This window comes from Vulpes lagopus, chromosome 4, assembly GCF_018345385.1.
Source record: "Vulpes lagopus strain Blue_001 chromosome 4, ASM1834538v1, whole genome shotgun sequence".
Classification (NCBI taxonomy): domain Eukaryota; kingdom Metazoa; phylum Chordata; class Mammalia; order Carnivora; family Canidae; genus Vulpes; species Vulpes lagopus.
This window is the reverse complement of record NC_054827.1, coordinates 115,824,412-115,843,886: the sequence shown is the minus strand read 5'-3', so window position 1 is coordinate 115,843,886 and position 19,475 is coordinate 115,824,412. Positions and strand designations below refer to the sequence as shown.

Here is a 19,475-nt window from a genome sequence, read left to right as displayed (position 1 = left end):
TCTGAAGTGGCTACAACTTACAGGGACTCTATTAGCTGGAATTGAGGGAGACACAGTCGCCCTGGCAATGAATGAATGTACAGTAAATCACGGGCATGCCCTCAGTCACTTTAAAATAGATCTTCATTGCAAAGAGTTCACAAATCTCACTGAGAAACTGATCAAAATTATTCACACAGCTCCCCTGACCCCATAAAATGTACATGTGTGCAGGATATAACATTTATCCCAGTTTGGGGATGCATGGGTCCAGGTTAAGACTTAAGAATCTGTGATTCAAAGAGAAAGAATGGCCTGACATCAGGGCAAGTTGGGACTGTAAGTGTTGTTTCTATTAAAGAAAGAAGGAGTCAGAAAGAAAGCTTATCTGCCATTGCAAACAATGCAGAATGAGCCACTGAGGCATAGACTGGTTATGCTTGCCTTAGGACTGTCCAGGATAGAGAGAGTGTAGGCCAGGAGACCCTAATATTCCCACCCCCAAACCTGGTTTTGCCTAGCTGGGGGACACATCTAACAATTTCCAGCAAATCCCTTCCCTGACATTCTGCTTACTCAGCAACTACAGGACTAGAAGTTGGCCTGTCATGTAGGTCTGCCCACAGAGACACAGTGTCCTGGGTTGGCCAATATGAGCATGCCAGTGTGCAAGGCAGTCACAGTCCTCACTGGAAAGGGATAAATGGGGATTCTGTTTTACACACTGGTCTCATATGAATTGGTCTCACCCTTGAGAGACAGATCTACTGTCAGGTTGCTGGAAAATCAGATCTTTAAGCCAATCAGGCTGAGGTCTGAGATACCAAACTGCCAGCTGACATCTCCTGGCAACAGTAGACTGGCCATGCCCCCCTCCACCCCCCCACGCTGGAAATGCCCATACTTGCCTTTTACAGGACATTGGATTGTCACGTCTGCCTGCAGGGCTGCCTCTATGATGCCTCCAACCACAACGGACAGATGGCTGTGTTCCAGTCTGCTGATATTTCTTTCAATAGACAAGATGGCAGGTGCCTCTTAATTCAAAGGGAGCAGGAAACTGTGTTAGGTGCAGGCTTTTGCTCCGATTAAACCCATTTGGTAAACTGCATTTGGTAAACTTGGTTGTGCATTTGGTAAACTTGGTTGTGCATTTGGTAAACTTGGTTGTGCTCTGTAAGAGCAGGGGCAGAATCTGGCTCTCTCTGTATCCCTCATGGTGCCCATTAGGATTTCCACATACACAGCCAGGGGGTGCCTAGTGCACAGATGGACAGGCAGACAGATGGACGGACACAGTCAAAGAGATACCCACAGGGTGCACAGCAACAACCATAGATGGGTTATGGGGTTATTCTGGTTTTATGACCAGAATAGAAGATAAATCTCCCTTTGATAAATCAAAAAAGATGGAATTCAGCAGTTCATAAAAAGCCAAGGAGGCAGGGCAGGGCAGGGCCAATGTCTCTGCAGTGCCACTCTGCATGAAATGGCAGGATCCAACACACCAGGGCTTCGGACCAGCTGACTCTTTCTCTGGGAGGAAAACTTGGAACAAACTGACATAAAACTTGCATGGGGAAATAATAACAAGTCACCAAGAATCAAGAACCTAATCAAGGACTTTTATGTCCCTGGATTTTGAGAAACATGGACTTTAAGCAGATGCTTTCGTTAACTCACTCAGGAAATAAACTTTGTGCCTGAGCTGAACAACAGGAGTGCAAAGTTGGAAAACAGTCACTCTTGGCCTCAAGCAACTCAGATTGGTGGGAGACTCCAAACCACACAGGCTGGTGGCTGCTGAGGCAGGAGAAGGTGCTGGTTGACCAGGAGTCTCTCAGGAGCATGTGAGGGTCAGGGAAGGCAACAACCCAGAAAGGGTGTTGACAGAGTATCCCTCCATGGAGGATGACCTCCATGATTGCATTCCTTACTCTACCATCAGCATGTGAGCCACTGTGGGGAGAGGCCTGTTTTGTCACCTATGCATGTGCGTGCAAAATGAGTGCATTTCAGTGGACTGTTTGGTATCCATGGATTCAGGAGCCAAAGGACATGCTGTACCAGCTCTCCCAGGAATCTGGATTGTCCTCAATGAGCCTAAAGGGAGACTTATGATCCCCAAAGGGGACTGCCATTCTTCCTGGGAATTCCCAACCTCAGGGCTGATGCTCACAGGAGGGTCAGAGCACAGAAAGTCAAGGCCTGGAGCAGTCCAGGTGGCTCAGCGGTTTAGTGCCGCCTTCAGCCCAGGATGTGATCCTGGGGACCTTGGATCAAGTCCCGTGTTGGGCTCCCTGCATGGAGCCTGCTTCTCTCTCTGCCTGTGTCTCTGCCTCTCTCTCTCTCTGTGTCTCTCATGAATAAATAAATAAAATCTTAAAAAAAAAAAAAAAGTCAAGGCCTGAAGGCCCCACCTGGGGAATGCAGCTAGGGGCAAAGCTCAAGCTCAAGCCAGACAGTTTCAAGGAGCTTTTAAATTCAACTGGTCCAACCTTCTCAGTGTGTGGATACAAGGCACCTGCTACCAAGCTCAGAACTCAGTTGTCCGAATGCTGGATTCTAATCCCTGGTACTTCTCTCCTCCTCTTACTCCCTGTGAGCCACAGATACCAGAAACCACAAGGCAGATAGCTGGAGGAGGGAGCTCGTTTTATTTATAATCCCAGAACAGGAACTTACCACAAGGAAGCGTTGCTTACAACTTATCACCCAGAAGTGTTCCTTCGTAATTAAGCACATTTTAATATTAAAATGATACCATCTGCCTTCTGGGAAGACAGTAAATTTACATCACTTCTGAAAGTGTTCTGAAGGACTGGTAGGTATGCCTCTGGAGGTATACAGCCCTTTTTAGAGGATAATTATTCACTTGCATTGGCTGGTGGCACTTAAAAAATGAGAAGTTCATACTATCAATGCTGCCAGTTAAACTCTGTCTCATTAACACCCAGTTCTCAGAAGGCAAGCTCTAAAGCAGACATTTTTGAGATCTGGTCCACAGGCCAGCAGCATTGGTATGACTTGGGACTGTGTTAAAAATGTGAACTCTTGGATTCCATCCCAGACCTACTGAGTCAAAAGCTCCAGGAATGGGGTCTAGAAATCTGTGTTTAGACAACCCCCCTGCCCTCGAGTATTTCTGCTGTCCGTGCTGACCTTTGGGAGCTGCTGCCCTAGAAAATCCCAAACCAAGCATCCCAGGTTTCAACAACGGGCATTACCTGCGTAGAGCACTGGAGAACTCTCCACATCTGAACCAAGATGGTTAGCCACAGAGCATCCATACGTTCCTTGCTCCTTCTTTGTAGGGTTCCGTATCTGCATTTTTCCCATTCCAGCCAAGACTATCCTGTAGAACAGTTAGAAACGGGTGCGTTCATGTAACGTATTTCACAGCTCTAGGCTCACAGCATGTCCCAGGGAAAGAAAACTGCAAAATTATACTCTGAGCTGGCAAAGATCCTGCCCATAAGACTATAGAGTGGAAGAGTCTTCCTCCTGGGTTTGAGCTCAGAGATGCAGTACCCAGACATGCTTGACAAGCCAGTCTTTCTGCCTCACTTTGCACCAGAAAAGACTTTTCTGGATGAACTCAATGCTTAATCTACCACATTTTCAGAAAGACAAACTAGCAAGTGTCACTTTGCAGGAAATTAACCTCTCACTGTGTGCCCAAACCCTTCCTTGTGAACTGCAGGTGTGAGTTTTTTGGTTCAGATTTTCACACCGGAAGCAAGTGGGCTGTCTGGCGATGCAGCTTGGCTCAAGTTGTTACCTCAGTAGGACCAAATGGAGAAGTCAGAGGAGGTAGCAGTGCTAAGGCTGCCTTAGGACTGACCTGTATGAGTCCCATATGGCTTCCCAATTACAGATAGCCATAAACACCTGCAGGTAAATACTGCAAGAACCAGTATTGCTCAGGTATATCCTGACAGGTGAAGTAACTATTCAGGGATTAGAAAAGGGTGATTGTTCTTCTTTTCTTTTAATTTTTTTCTTGACAATCTGAAGCTGCTTCTAGATCACCTGGGTCGGCATCCTTAAACTATTTTTCCCCTGCCATCTCCCACTTTCCAGATCTTAGCAAGATGAACTATTCTGACCACTAAATGCTGTATGTTTTTCTTCATGAATTCTAGAACTAGCAAGCTGGAGAAGAGTCAGTTCTCCATTTCCTGTCACTTCATGGTGCTCACCCTATGCTCCAGCCATAATGAACCTCTAACAGTTTCCAGAACATTCTATGATCTTTCATCACCCTGAGCATTTGCATATGTTGTTCACTGTATTTGGAATGCCCTTCCCCCCTCCCACCCCATTCTGGCAAACTCTGATTTACCCACTGAATCCTGGATCAAATATAATTTCCCCTGTAAAGCTTTCCCCAATACTCCTAGAGTTATCTTCCCCTGCTCTGGGTTCCTTCTGCTCTGGTTCATATATTTATTTGATGAAATATCTATTTCTTCCCACCAGATTGTGATCTTTCAAAAGCAGGGACCAAATCTTATTCACAGCTGTGCATTTACAGTGCCTAACACAGTGACTTTGTATAGAAAGTTCTCAGAAACGTCTGATGACTAAATGTACGAGTGGTCAGAATATAACAGAAGAATAGCACATGGTTTGCATACGAGCAGGAGCTCCTCTGCAACACACATATGAAATACACAAAGGTGGGCAGATATACAACAGTGGAATTGCCCAGACCAAAAACGACAGACCTATTTTCTTTTTGCAATCAAATGCATTTATTTTTTAGCTTAAGCAAGACAGATGAGAAACACAGAAAGAGGGAGAGAGAGAGAGGCAGAGACACAGGCAAAAGGAGAAGCAAGCTCCATGCAGGGAGCCCAACGTGGGACTTGATCCAAGGTCTCCAGGCTCAGGCCCTGGGCCAAAGGCAGCGCTAAACCACTGAGCCACCCGGGCTGCCCCTGACAGACCTGTTAATAGGGCCAGCTTTCACACTAACATCTAGCATCCCTATTAAGGAAGAGTCGATTAAGAAGAATATAACGAGGGTCCAGAGAATCCAGAAGTGGACCCTCAACTTTATGGTCAACTAATATTCGATAAAGGAGGAAAGACTATCCACTGGAAGAAAGACAGTCTCTTCAATAAATGGTGCTGGGAAAATTGGACATCCACATGCAGAAGAATGAAACTGGACCACTCTCTTTCACCATACACAAAGATAAACTCAAAATGGATGAGAGATCTAAATGTGAGACAAGAGTCCATCAAAATCCTAGAGGAGAACACAGGCAACACCATTTTTGAACTTGGCCACAGTAACTTCTTGCAAGATACATCCACGAAGGCAAAAGAAACAAAAGCAAAAATGAACTATTGGGACTTCATCAAGATACGAAGCTTTTGCATAGCAAAGGATACAGTCAACAAAACTCAAAGACAACCTACAGGATGGGAGAAGATATTCGCAAATGACGTATCAGAGAAAGGGCTAGTTTCCAAGATTTATAAAGAACTTATTAAACTCAACACCAAAGAAACAAACAATCCAATCATGAAATGGGCAAAAGACATGAACAGAAACCTCACAGAGGAAGACATAGGCGTGGCCAACACGCACATGAGAAAATGCTCCGCATCACTTGCCATCAGGGAAATACAAATCAAAACCACAATGAGATACCACCTCACACCAGTGAGAATGGGGAAAATTAACAAGGCAGGAAACAACAAATGTTGGAGAGGATGTGGAGAAAAGGGAACCCTCTTGCACTGTTGGTGGGAATGTGAACTGGTGCAGCAGCCACTCTGGAAAACTGTGGAGGTTCCTCAAAGAGTTAAAAATAGACCTGCCCTACGACCCAGCAATTGCCCTGCTGGGGATTTACCCCAAAGATACAGATGCAATGAAACGCCAGGACACCTGCACACCGATGTTTCTAGCAGCAATGTCCACAATAGCCAAACTGTGGAAGGAGCCTCGGTGTCCATCGAAAGATGAATGGATAAAGAAGATGTGGTTTATGTATACAATGGAATATTCCTCAGCCATTAGAAATGACAAATACCCACCATTTGCTTCAACATGGATGGAACTGGAGGGTATTATGCTGAGTGAAGTAAGTCAATCGGAGAAGGACAAACATTATATGGTCTCATTCATTTGGGGAATATAAATAATAGTGAAAGGGAACAGAAGGGAAGGGAAAAGAAATGGGTAGGAAATATCAGAAAGGGAGACAGAACATGAAGACTCCTAACTCTGGGAAACGAACTAGGGGTGGTGGAAGGGGAGGAGGGTGGGAAGTGGGGGTGACTGGGTGATGGGCACTGAGGGGGGCACTTGACGGGATGAGCACTGGGTGTTATTCTGTACGTTGGTAAATTGAACACCAATAAAAAATAAATTTATTATTAAAAAAAGAAGAATATAATGAGTAATCACATTTGAAAAATAAACACAAATAAAATAAAAATAAATACAGGAAAATGTTTTCTTCCATTATTTCATATATATGTTTATATGAATTAGGAATCCTCAATCCCTTTATTTTGTAGGTCTCTACAGAACAGTGAGAAATCACTGAGATTGGAAATGGTTGGCACATGTGAATCTTACTGCTGGAGAAGCCATCTGGTATCTAGTCTGTGTCGGTCCCTGGACTGGAGAACAGTAGGTAGGGTTCTATAGGGGGGTGTGACCTTGGTCTCTGCTGTACAACCTTGGTCTTGATGAAGCTGATTCACAGGCATCAGCCCCAGTGAATCTACCTACAAAATGGCCTTCCTGGCTGAGATTTCTTACCCAGTTGGCATCCAAACGCCTACACCCCTACACACTTTCCTTTCATTGGATAGAAGCTCTCTTAATTCCCATTTCTGAGTTACTTTGATTGAAAAGACATGTGAGATTCAGAAAAATATATCTAAAGGTGAGATTACATAAAGGAAATAAAACGTAAGGGGAACAAATTAATTAGGTGAGATTAAAGAAGAAAATGGAAATAAGAATGGATCTTATTTTTTTAATTCTCTTAACAACCTAAAAACTTTTGGGGCACCTGGATGGCTCAGTGATTGAGTGTCTGCCTTTGGCTCAGGTCATGATTCAGGGATTCTGGGATCGAGTCCCTGTGGGGAACCTGCTTCTCCCTCTGCCTATGTCTCTGCCTCTCTCTCTCTCTCTCTCTCTCTCTCTCTCTCGGTCTCTCATGAATAAATAAATAATATCTATAAAAAATACAAAAAACAAAAGCTTTTAATAGCCATATGTAATTGCTTCGGTATCAAATGTTTGATCCCTAAAGTATGCAGAAACACATTTGAGCCAGATGTACTATATCAAAACCTTTCTTCCTGAGACCTCCAGGAATCTCAGGGTCAGAAGCTAAAGTTAATTCCACATGATCAAGTCAAACTACTTAAAATCAACTCTACAAATATTTACTTAAACTGGCCATGCTCTATCACATCCCTGCCATACTTATATGGCCACAGTTGAATCGATTACTTCAACTTGCTCAGCCTCTGCTTCCTGACAACTTATGAAGTGAAAATTGCTGAGCGGTCCTCCAAGGGCAGTCCATGGACTCCAGAGGTTCTTGAAGTCAAAACAATTTTCATAATAATGAGAAGCCATTAATTGCCTTTCTTGCTGTGTTGATCTCTGCTTGGATAGCAAAGCAGTGGCAGGTACAATCCTGGCACCAGGATGTATGAGTAGTCACTGTGTTCTTGACTGCCACACTCTTCCCATAAAAATAAAAATGCCAGTTTCCCTTAAGAATGTCCTTAATGAGGCAGTGAGACTTAACTAGTTTTCCTAAATCTCAACCCCCAAGTATGTATATTTTTAATATTCTGTATATGAAACGAGAAGTACACACACAGCAGTCCTGTAGCATGTTTGACTTGCTAGCTGAATTAGCTGCTTTTTTCCTCCATGGAATACCATTTTTACTTGAAAGAATAGCTAACAAACTATAATTATTCAGGCTTGGGTATGTGGCAGCTATTCTAAAAAATAATAATAATAACTAAAATGAGCTAACCAATTCAAAGAAAACGATTGACAGTGTTTATTGCCAGTGACCAAATACGAACTTTCAAGTGAAAGTTAAAATTTTGGAAAATTGGTATCCTCCATTGTAAGCTTGGCAGTTTGCCAAAATTCAGACTTTTCTGATGAGTTGGGTCGCAATATTGCAGAGTATGTGTATTCTTTACATTGCCTAAGGAAATGTGCCAGCACTGGGGAGATGGTATAATGGGGTGAGCTAATATTTTCCAAATGACCAATGTGTGATATAAACTCATGTGTAGGTAGAAGATCCATCGAAAGTGCAAGATAAGCCAATATCACATTGTAAGGGAGTAACAAAATTTCATGAATATGGTTTTAGATTCCACATTCCAGGCAACTTTTAAGAAGCTACCGCTTGTTTACTTTTAGAGTAGTTGTAAAGAATTGCCATAATTATCTGCAAAGGCTGTGAGAATGTCCTTTTTCCAACTAACATATCTGTATGAGGCCAAATTTTCTCTATAAATGTTAATTAAAACAACATATCACAACAGATTTAATGGAGAAGCATTTATGAGGATCCAGCTGTGTTTTATTAAGTCAGACATTAAAGAGCTTTGCAAAGATATAAAACAGTGCCATTGTTGGTAATTTTCTTTAAATACTGCTTTTCAAAAATTGTTATTTATATGAACATGTAATGGGATTCTGTTATTTCTACGTGCATTAATAAACAGATATTTTAAATATTCTATGTGTTCATTTTTGATATGGTAAATATCGATAGCTATAACACACATTAACGAAAGCTCTTTAGGCTTCTTGGAGAAGCCTTTAAAGATTTTTAGATTCAAAAGGGTCCTAAGGCCAAAAGATTTGCGAACTGCTAAGCTAGTTGATCTGGAAGGTTTATTCCACTTGGAAAACTTCTTTACACTCCTGTGTTTGAGTTCCAGGACAAAAAACGAAAAAGTTAGATTTGTTCTACCTTTTCACTCTAAGATACAACCTAATCATTTATAATAAAAAATCGAGTTTTACCTAGATTTCTTCTGCTGCTTCACATAGTAAGCTCAAATGCACTAAAAGACATGATAAAAATAAAATTTGCATTTTTAAAGTACAATATGGTCTGCAAAGCAATTTAACATCTGCTGTTCTATTTCTCTTAGTAATCCCTAGAAGCAGCTTGGACTCTGAATGCAAATTAAAAGAAAGCAAAGCATCTCCTGTCTTGTGTGCACAAACAGCAAGATGTGCAGACATTGAAGAATGCAAAAATGAATATTTGTTAATCCCTGTTATTTTATGTGAAATGAATGAAATGTGATGTCTTTGTACTGACATGGAGCTCGTAATAAAAAATATGACTTAATATTTGGTTTTGAACATCTCAAAAACTTTGATCCTTACTTTTCATGACATAACAAATTGCATGATACAGAAAATTACTTCTGATCCTCTCAATCTTTTCACTAAGGCTATTATTTGTATGATATCCAAACATCCTTGGTGGTGTTCAGGACAAGGGTCCCAGGTTCTGGATGGCCATGGATTAGTCTCGGGATTCAGTGACCTCATCAAACAACTACTAACCCCCACCCTGCCAGCTCGCAGGACTGACGCGAACACCAAGGAGATACCATATCTCCTAGCTATATTCCGATTTGCAGTTCCTACGTGGCATGGGATTACTGCCAGGATGATTACTTTTTTGAGGCCTTATATGGATTTTGTTTTTAAATGTTAAGTGCCCTACAAAGAGAGAGGCTATACACGCTTAAGCTCATTCTGTCTGTACCCAGTCTTGGTAATGATGGGGATGGTATGGTTTAATTTTTAAAATTCCAGTGTGTATGTGAAAAACACACCCTAACATTTCTTTTTAGTTTCTTTCCTAAAGACTCCTGTTGGAAACACATTCTCAGGAGAAGGAATTTGAAAATCTTGTCAAGAAAACTGGAATGCCCATTAAGAAGGTATGACACAGTGAACACTGTATTCTTACTTTACTTACTTTTCTGAGGGTTGTAACAACGCCCCATCCTTGGTCCATGTATACGTGGCCTGACTGGGGGTAACGAGCTCACACAGTATATTGATGACCTCCGTCCTTTTTGTAATGTAGACTGTATCTCCAATCCTTGAATTTATTGTTTTATTAAATGACATCGAGGTGGGCTGGCTTTGTCTCATGAGAACAGGTCCCTTCAGCTTGAATGTCAGCTTGCCTGAGTTTTCCACATTCGAGCTTTGAGGCATACTTCTCGTTTCACCCCTTAGATGAGCAGCAGGAGGCACCCCTTCCTGGACACCCCTCCATTGGCTGTGTGCTGGGGGCACCTTGGCTAACTCTGCCACCAGCTGGTAGATCACCTGGGATGCAAGGTCATCACTGACCTCCCTGGTTTCCATGAGCTGACTCATGTTTCTTATCAGTTCATCAAACTGGACCGTGTCCATGCTGTATGCTCCCTGCTTGACTGCTGCCTCAAACTGCTTGTTCTTAAACTCCCAGGAGTTGGTATTTCCCCCAATATTGTTACAGGCGCCCAAGAGAGCTCTCAAGAAAGGCTGGTTATCGATTTGGCCATCATCCGGATGAAGCTCATTTTTGTTACCCCATATTTGCCTCATTTTCTGCCATGTGGCTCCCAAGCCATTGGTCTCACTGTGGTCCATCCCAGGATATTCCCTCGTGTGCTCTCTGAGGGCTGGAGGCGCAATGAGCCGGTTGTCAGTGCCAATAAGCTTGAGAACCACAGTTTCCTGTGCAGGGCCGGCGATGCACCGGTATGTGCCGATATCAGGGGCTGCAAGGCTGTGGATTTTTAGTGAGCCCGACTTGGTGATGCCAAGCCGTTTGGAGTTCTGCAGACAACGGCCATCCTTCTCCCACTGGATTAGAGATTTCTGGAATCGTCGTACTGGACATTTAATAATCACAGATGTGTTGGGCAGCAAATAGGCTCTGCTACCAATGGTCAGGTTAATGCGCTTCTCTTCCCTCGTCTGAATGTAGACTCTTTGGATGTCAAGGATCTGGGGCCCCTGCTCACTGGCTTTTGTCTTCTTCTCTGGTTTCACTTCTGCAAAGAGAAGAAAGAAAGAAAATACAAACAAGTATCTCAATAATAAGAGCTTTCTGACAGTAGTCTTCCAAGGTTGATGCAAGTCAACAAATGTATTTTTTTTTCCTCCTTTAAAACAGCACAGTGAAAACATAAATAACGTATATAATATATCTACAGATGCAGATAAATTTTACAACTATCTGGTACTTTAGCAGCAAAGAATGGAAATTTGAATGAATGGCATAAAATGTGTAAATTATTTTGCAAAGCCCTGGTTTGGGGAGACGTGAGGTTAAGAGTTTATATGAGTAGGAGGTGTCCGATGTTTTGGGCTTCCACCATCTGGTAGGGGTCCTGGGGGTGGTTAATATGGCTCAGCCAGAGGCATATCAGCTCTAGGGGAGAAAGCAGGAGTGGGGAAATGAGCGAATGCATTTGAAGGATCTGGAGGTGAGGCCAACGTGGCCAGTGGCAGCAGATAATCAGAGCAAGTCCACTAAACCTGGGCCTGAAGAAGCAAGTGATCCAAGAAGAAAAGAGAAAATAGGCACCTTGAAGCCAAACAAATCTAAGTTTGGATCTTAGCTCTGCCACCCAGACTAATCACTGAGCTCTCTGAGCCTCAGATTCCCTGCCTAGGAAGTACGGGTAATGTTAGTGCCTTCATCAGGTGAGTATGAAAATTTAGTTGGATATTTACACCAAATGCTCGGTGCAGCAGTGGGCACACAATGTGCTTTCACACACGTGAATGCCCCTGACAGCTAGTGGAGAGCGGTCTGAGAGGAAGTGAGAGGTGGGGCTGGCTCTAGCTTCCTCCTGGGCGCGGCCCCCAGTTCATGGCCTCCGGCCAAAGACGATGCACCTTACATCTCTCCTTCAGAAGAGGAACCTGCAGGAAGGCCTCAATATGTCCCAGGGTGATTCTGAAGTGAAGGAGGCATGATGTGGGTAGAATCCCAGTTCCTCTTTGATAACACACTTAGGTCCACAGGGACACAGAGGACCTCATAGCACCAGGTATGACAGAAGAGAGACTGGACTCCTTTCGAGGGAACTGCTAGATTCAGAAGGTCATGGGATCGGGGGCCTCTCATTATTTTGGAAGATCCTGGTTACAGGTCCTCCTGGTTGAAGCACTTGCAGGGATACACCAGGAGAAGAATCAGATTGAGTCTCCACTTAGGTGGAGGAATTTATTATGGTGCCACTTAGGTGGCCCTCTCGGCCCGAGGCCATAGCAACAGCATGCTTACTGATACCCTGGTTCTCCAGAATACCTCCTGGAGCCCTCTTGGGTGGCTCATGAGCTTCATAGGGTCTAGCTGCTTGCTGGGGTGTGGTGGCATCAGTACATTCCGGAAAACAACAGGGGTGAACCCATAATTTCCATGGTAGAGGATGTTCTTGGTGAAGGACACACATAATGAGTTTGCAATAAAATCCCGCACAGATGTGATTGGTAGGCCAGGACTATTGGCCCGGGCTCTGCCCGTGGATGCTCCTCAGCTCATCTCTAAGTGGAGCTGGATGACCTGCCACACATACATGTTTCCCTGTTGGATACAATCTCCACGGGGCATGTCAAGCTCACCACCCCCCCCCCAGTTGATACATAAACATTTTCTTCCAGTTGGCAGCATAGTATTTTGAATATACTGCTGTATGTTCGAAAGCAGGAAGAAAATGTATGGATTCACTGGCAAATGAATAGTTTATCCATTATTATAGGCAGAGATGCTATCCAAAATAGTTAACAACGTGCACAACAAGGGTGCCACCAACCAGAACAGATGCTGGCTGTCGCCCTGGAGTGGGGTCCTGTTGTCACACCATACTCCCAAGTATTCCTTCCTTCATTGCTATGTTATGAGGAGGTCAGGCTCACCAGGGTCCCAAAAGCTGGGAGATAGTCATGGTATTCAGGCAGAGGCTATTTAGCAACCATTTGGGAAGTATGTTCAAAAAAAAAATTTTTTTTTTGAGAGAGAGAGAGAGAGAGAAAGAGAATCTTAAGCAGGCTCCATGCCCAGGGCAGAGCCCAACAAGGCTCTGAGATCATGACCTGAGCCGAAATCAAGAGTCATATGCTCAACCAACTGAGCCACCCAGGTGCCCCAAGTATGCTCATATTTTAACAACCAGTGTGTGGGGGTTCAATATCAAGTAAAGCAGCAACTCTCAAACTTCACTGCCTATTAGAAGCACATGTATTATTATTTGTTAATCTCAATGCCCTGGGTCCCCTCCCCAGATATTCTGACTTACGGAGTGCAGCCTGGCACTAGAAATTTTTTAAGCTCTCCAGGGGCCTGAAATGTGTAGCAAAGTTTGAGAACCTCTACCTCCAAGCGTACCACTGTATTAAACCAAGGCAGCACAGAGAGAGGCTCCTGACTTCGATTATTTTACTGAAAGACAATGTGTGCTAGGATGTCGCCAGTCAAGAGAGGAGAATAAGAAGCAGCATCTGTGCTCTCTGTGTGAACCCTGCCAAAGTCTTTACCGCATGTGGTGTCTTCTGGAAGAAGCCTGCAGGGGGATTTCTTTCTGGCCTTGGCCTCAGGAATCATCATACTTTATTCTGAATAATTAGTCTGTTTCCTATCCAATGAGTGCTGAACTGTGTCACTAACCAGGCTGCTTTTTCAAGGCTGCTATTTTGTTGGCAAGTTTAGAGCCAAATCTGTGCCCCTATGTAAAAGGAGTATACAATTCAAGACATGATCACGTACTAGCCTTGTTTGTTTTCCTTTCTCATTCCTTATCTACTTCTAATTTTACTTGCCTGGTTGCATCTTATAAATACTTACAAGTGGCCCATTGTTGTCACAAGGCAGGGTATGTGTGCATGTACACACATGCACACATGTGAACATGGTATCTACACAGATGTGTATATATCTACCCACACAGATCTCTCATGATGATTTAAAAGGACCTATTTGAACACCCTGTCTGGTCATTGGTCCCTTAGGGGCCAACAAAGGAAAGATATGAATGTGCAATGGATAGCCTCAAAATTACAATATAAACTGGGTCAAACTCAGGTTTTTAAATTCGTGCAACTGAGGCATGTGAGGAGGTAGGCTATTTTAGGGTAGCCATGCTGTTAAGAATGAGGCCATAGCTGGAATGTTTCTGCACTTACTGGGACACAGATGCCCATGTAGGAAATGGAGCACACCTGTCTGGCTGAATAGTCCAGGCTGGGGATGATCTGAGGTCCATATAAGCCCACACAGCATCCTGATGCCCTAGAAGCAACCATGAATGTGGTTTCTAATTACTGTTAGGTCCACTGGTAGCCAGATGTTCCTCAGTTAAGACTGAGGCTTAAACTAGATGGGGCTCTGACTCCTTCCAAGGCAGCCTGGGGAGTCTAAAGGTGACGGGCAGTGTTCAGTCTTGGCGACGAAGCTGCCCAAGTGGCTGGGTGAGCTGCGTGAGAGCCATCTGCTCCCTCTGGCTGCCTGCCCATTTGTTGGAAGGTCAGCCCTGTGACCCTGGCTGGCTGCATTCCCAATCCTGCAAGTGTTCCTGCTGAGTACAGAGCAGGTTAGTTAGCAGGTGTGCCTGAGGAGTGGTCTGGGATTCAGGCTCTATCTGCCAGGCTGCCAGGTACCACAGCTTGGATCAGTTCCTCTCTTGGGACTCCTGTGGGTTCCTTTGGAGAAGTGCCTGGAGCATGACATCATTAGACATGGTTCTTAGGCAAGAACTAGTCTGGTTTCAGGTGACTGCCTCCTCCTGAACCTAGACATGCCCCCAAACTACAACACTGGCTTAGCCTGATCAGGTGCGGCATCATCTACCCTGCAGAGAGTGGTCAGGTACCTATGGCATCCTCCTGAAGGGGCTGTGGGCCTGTGCAAGGGTCCCGACCCATCCTCCACCTCTCTCACTGTGCTGAATTTGAGAAATGTCACATCTCTGGCTTTTCTAGAAAATGAAAAGATCTTTTTTCTAGAGGTCTTCCTTCTAGGCCTCTGGGCCAGCCTGCCCTACCCAATAGAAGCCAGCCAGCTCTGGGAACCTGAGGCTGTTTACAGCAACTGCATCTCGGCTCCTTACTTGTTCATGTCCTGTCTTAACTCCAGTCATATCCCTGCCATAACTCTAGACCTTGGTGCCATGCCAGGTCTCTGCCCCAAGCCATCTGGGCTGGATATTTCCATTTAGTCTTGCCAGCATATGCCTCCTGCTACACCCGAATGGGCTTCAGCGGCGAGGCAGCCTCTAAGACCTCCTAGAGCCCTGCTGGAATCCCAGGCCTCTCAGAATCCACCCCTGAGTGTGGCTTCTGGGCTGAGGCTGGCTCCCATCCCGCCCACAAGCACTGAAGATCCGGCAAGCTCATTTGGAGCTCAATCAAGAACTTGAGCATATTGGATTCTTTCCAGCCTTCTCTGAGGGTAGAAGCCCGGGTAGCTGAAAGGGGGCTGCAGGGGGTGCTGTGGGTAGGACATGCTAAATGAGCTGTGAAGGCCCCAGAGGCCCCACGGAAGACGGCTACTGTAAATGCCACATCAGCCTGAGACGATGGCTTCCGTTTCTTGCTTCCCAGGCACTTTCCAACCAAATGCTGTCTGGCTTCTGCTCACAGTTCCCCACTAAATGCTCTTTGGGAAAGGCCACCCATGGTCTGCCCCCCTAGTGACAAATACAAAGTCTCCCTTCTGTGTTCTTACGTGGCCATTCTAGGACATATGGCAACCTCAATCCCTCACTTCTGGAAGAAGACTCTCCTCTCCTGGAGACCCTCACCTGGTCCTTTCCAACCACCACTCATTTACAGTGCATTACGTGCTGTTGCTACCCCTCTGGCATCACACTTGGCTACTTTCTTTTCTTGCTCTGAGCTTTCACTTGGATGACCTTGTAGGTATAACAAGCAACTCTGAGCTATCTAACTTACCTGGTCTACTTTACCTGGTCTGGTTTATCAGATCTAGTCTATTGGTCTAGTTTATCTATCCTGGTTTATCTGGTCTAGTTTCTCTAATTGAATTGATCAACTCTAGTTTATCAGTCTGGTTTATTGGGTCTAGTTTATCTAGTTTATCTGGACTAGTTTATCAGGTCTAGTTTATCTGCATAGTTTATCTAGTCTGTTTATCTGTCTAGTTTACCTGGCCTAGTTTATTATTCTAGTTTACCTAGTTTAGTTTACTGGCCTAGTTTATCTAGTCTAGTTTATCTGTCTGGTATACCAGGTCTAGTTTAGTCTAGATTATCTGGTCTAATTTACCTGGCCTAGTTGATCAGTTTAGTTCATCAATCTAGCTTATCTAGTCTAGTTTATCAGGTCTATTTTATCTAGTCTAATTTCTCTGTCTAGCCTGAACCTCTCTCTGGGGCTCCAGACCTAATTATATCTACTGCTTATCAGAAATATCTTCCTGGTACTTCAAGTTTTAAAATATTATCATCTAAACACATTATTTCTGCTTCCTATCCCATCCCAAGTATCCTCCTTTTCCTGTATTCCCCAAGTTAATGGTATCACTTTCTCCCAATTACCCCAAGGCAGAAACCAGAAAATCATTGTGATTCCTCTCTGTCCAGTGGAGTGCTGACCCCACCTCTCACTGGCTCTCAGGTCAGTAAAATTGTTAGTATCTGTCCCCAACTCTGCATTCAACCATATCACAGTGGCCACCTGAAGTTGGCCATGGTGGGAGTACTTACACCACAGAAATCAATACAGCTAAGAAATAGTAACTACCCTTCTCAACACTCCTCCCCCAAAGCTGGTTGTTAAACACTTACAAGCACATCTCATCCCTGTCCCTTAGCTCCCAGCTCCAAATGTCATCCTGCTTAGGCAGGATATCTGAAACATTGTGAGCATCTACTGCCACGCTCTCTCTGCTAGATATTGCCACAGTCCCTTCCCCAGACTTCCAGCTTGCACCCTTGTAGTTATCCAATGTCTCCATATAGCTATCAGAGTAAATAAACCAAAATAAAATCTGACTGTGTCATTTCCTTGTTGGATAAAATCTAAACTCATTAACATGGAGTCCTAATATCCTCTATAACTAAATTCTCAAGCTTTCTCTTTTGTCATAACCTTGAACCTATGTTCTAATCCCATGGTATTTCTGGTAGTTCTTCCCAACATATGACTCCATTTGACACCCTCTACCTTTGTCCAACTGGTCTCTTCACCCAGAGTCTCCTGTGTCCTCCCCCACATAGGCCTAGAGAATGGACACTGATCTTCCAGAACTCTGCCCAAGGGATCCTCTTCTGTGAAACTTGTCCTGACCTTCTCCTCACCCAGTGGCATTGGCCACTGCCTTCTGCATCCTATCATGGCACCGATGGTGCTTTACTGTTCTCATTTGTTTATGTATATATTTCTCTCCCATTGGACTAGGAGGTCTTTTCCATTTTGTATCATAACATCTAAGACACAGTAGCGGGCAGCCCTGGTGGCTCAGTGGTTTAGCGCTGCCTTCAGCCGGGGGTGTGATCCTGGAGACCTGGGATCGAGTCTCACATCAGGCTCCCTGCATGGAGCCTGCTTCTCTCCCTCTGCCTGTGTCTCTGCCTCTCTCTCTCTCTCTGTGTGTCTGTCATGAATAAATAAATAAAATCTTAAAAAAATAAATAAAACACAGTAGCACTTGATGAATGACTGCAGAAAGAATTAATAAGGAAATGGTATCTCTGACACTGAAAACTGTATGTCTAGGCAGAGAGATCGTCACTGCCCTCAGGGCACAGCATAGCACCTGGTACACAGTAAAATCCTCTTTACTGAATGAATAAATGAATGAATGACTGAGTGTATGCCCTTGGATGCTGCAGGACAGATGATATAATTCTGAAAGGGGTGCTGGCAAGGCAGACCTGTGCCTCCCTGGGCTTCCAAGGGCTGCAGCGAGGTCAGGCAGCATGGGTCACTGGAAGCTGAGCAGGTTACAGGGAGAGGAGAGGCAGGGGGGCTATAGTCTCTCCTGAAGTCCAAGGTATGTGCAGGAGGCGGGAGACCTAACGAGGCAGATATGGGGCTGGAACCAAGAGGGAGACCAAGAACTGCAGAGAAGCGAGTGCATTCCAGATAACCCTGGCAAGTGGATGGGCAGATCTTGGCATTGCCGTCACAGTGCACACCTGGGTGCCTCCCCTCCCTCAACCATCTTCATCTCAGTACTTTGACCAAAAATAAGAATTCTTCAGTAGAACTCAGGAAACCTAAAAACCTAGAGCTATAATTTAAAAAATCTAAAATCAAACACTACATTTCTATTTAAACCAAGACAGGTAGGGATACCTGAGTAGCTCAGTCAGTTGAGCATCTGACTCTTGGTTTTGGCTAAGGTCATGATCTCAGGGTCATGAGATGGAGCCCTGCATCAGACTCTGCACTCAGCCTGCACCCTACTTATATTTCTCTCCCTCTGCCCCTCCCCCCTGTTTCCATGCTCTCTCTCTCTAAAATAAATCTTAAAAAAAAAAAGAAAGAAACCAAGACAAGTAGACTTTTAACAGCAATATGAGGAAAATCCCAGTCTGACATATTTGGGAAGCATCTCTATGGGTAAGTCATGATAAGCACTTCCGGTGGCCTATGTGGAGAAAAGTCCAGGGCTACTGCGAACCTACCCCCTACAAGTACACACCCCTGTGGGACACAAGATACAGCACAAATTGCTATGTTACATTTTATCCTATCTTAAAGCTATAATAGGAAATAAAGGGATGGCATTAAAAATAACTAATGTTTTTGAGCCTTTAGCATGTGCCTGGCATTGTTTCTAAGCACTTTATAGGTATTATTTCTCAGAACAATCCTATGAGGCAGAGACAATGACTACTCCCATTTTACAGAGGAGGAAACTGAGGCTGCCAGAGATTAAGTAACTAAGGAAGGACTGGAACAACTGGATTAGAACTCACGTGAGTTAGCTTAGCCACCATGTCGTATTATCTTCCAGAGATCAATACAGCTAAGAAAGATTATTGGAGAAGGCAGGGTTTGTCGTGGTCTTTCAGGAACAAGAAGACCATCAGTGGCAAGATACAGCAGGAGAAAGAATTCAAGGGAGAGGTCAAAGTCTGCAGTGGGGGGAAGCTGGGAATGGAGGGGAGACACAGGCCGGACTGCGAGGTGTTCAGGACATCTCTTCTACCCTGCCCTCCACCCACTGCATATCAAAGTGGTCAAAATGAAGTCCAGCAAAACTCACTCCTCCAAAGAGAATGAGTTTTACTTAAGCCTAAGGCTCCAGTTTGAACTTTTATCTACAAATGGAGGCTTGAGAGGGAATAAAGATCACAGCACAGGTGAGCTTGGGCTTTCTTGTCTTCAGACCCCTTCAATAATGCAGGGGTCAGGTCTATAGTGAAGACCATGCATTTCCAGTCTGGGGAGTCGGTGGGGGCGGTGCAGAAGTGAGATGAAG

At 44.4% G+C, this 19,475-nt stretch overlaps 1 protein-coding gene across 2 annotated transcripts in view; it reads right to left on the bottom strand.

Moving 5' to 3' along the window:
- Positions 1–19,475, bottom strand: part of ADAMTSL3 (ADAMTS like 3) — a 340,042-nt gene that overhangs the window by 59,082 nt on the left and 261,485 nt on the right. For both annotated transcript variants that reach the window (XM_041752919.1, XM_041752918.1), the window contains exons 21-23: positions 10,002–11,073; positions 3,207–3,334; positions 888–1,016 (exon numbers count right to left, since the gene is read on the bottom strand). In XM_041752919.1, the coding sequence (XP_041608853.1) occupies positions 888–1,016; positions 3,207–3,334; positions 10,002–11,073 (1,329 nt within the window). The remainder of the gene's footprint in view (positions 1–887; positions 1,017–3,206; positions 3,335–10,001; positions 11,074–19,475) is intronic.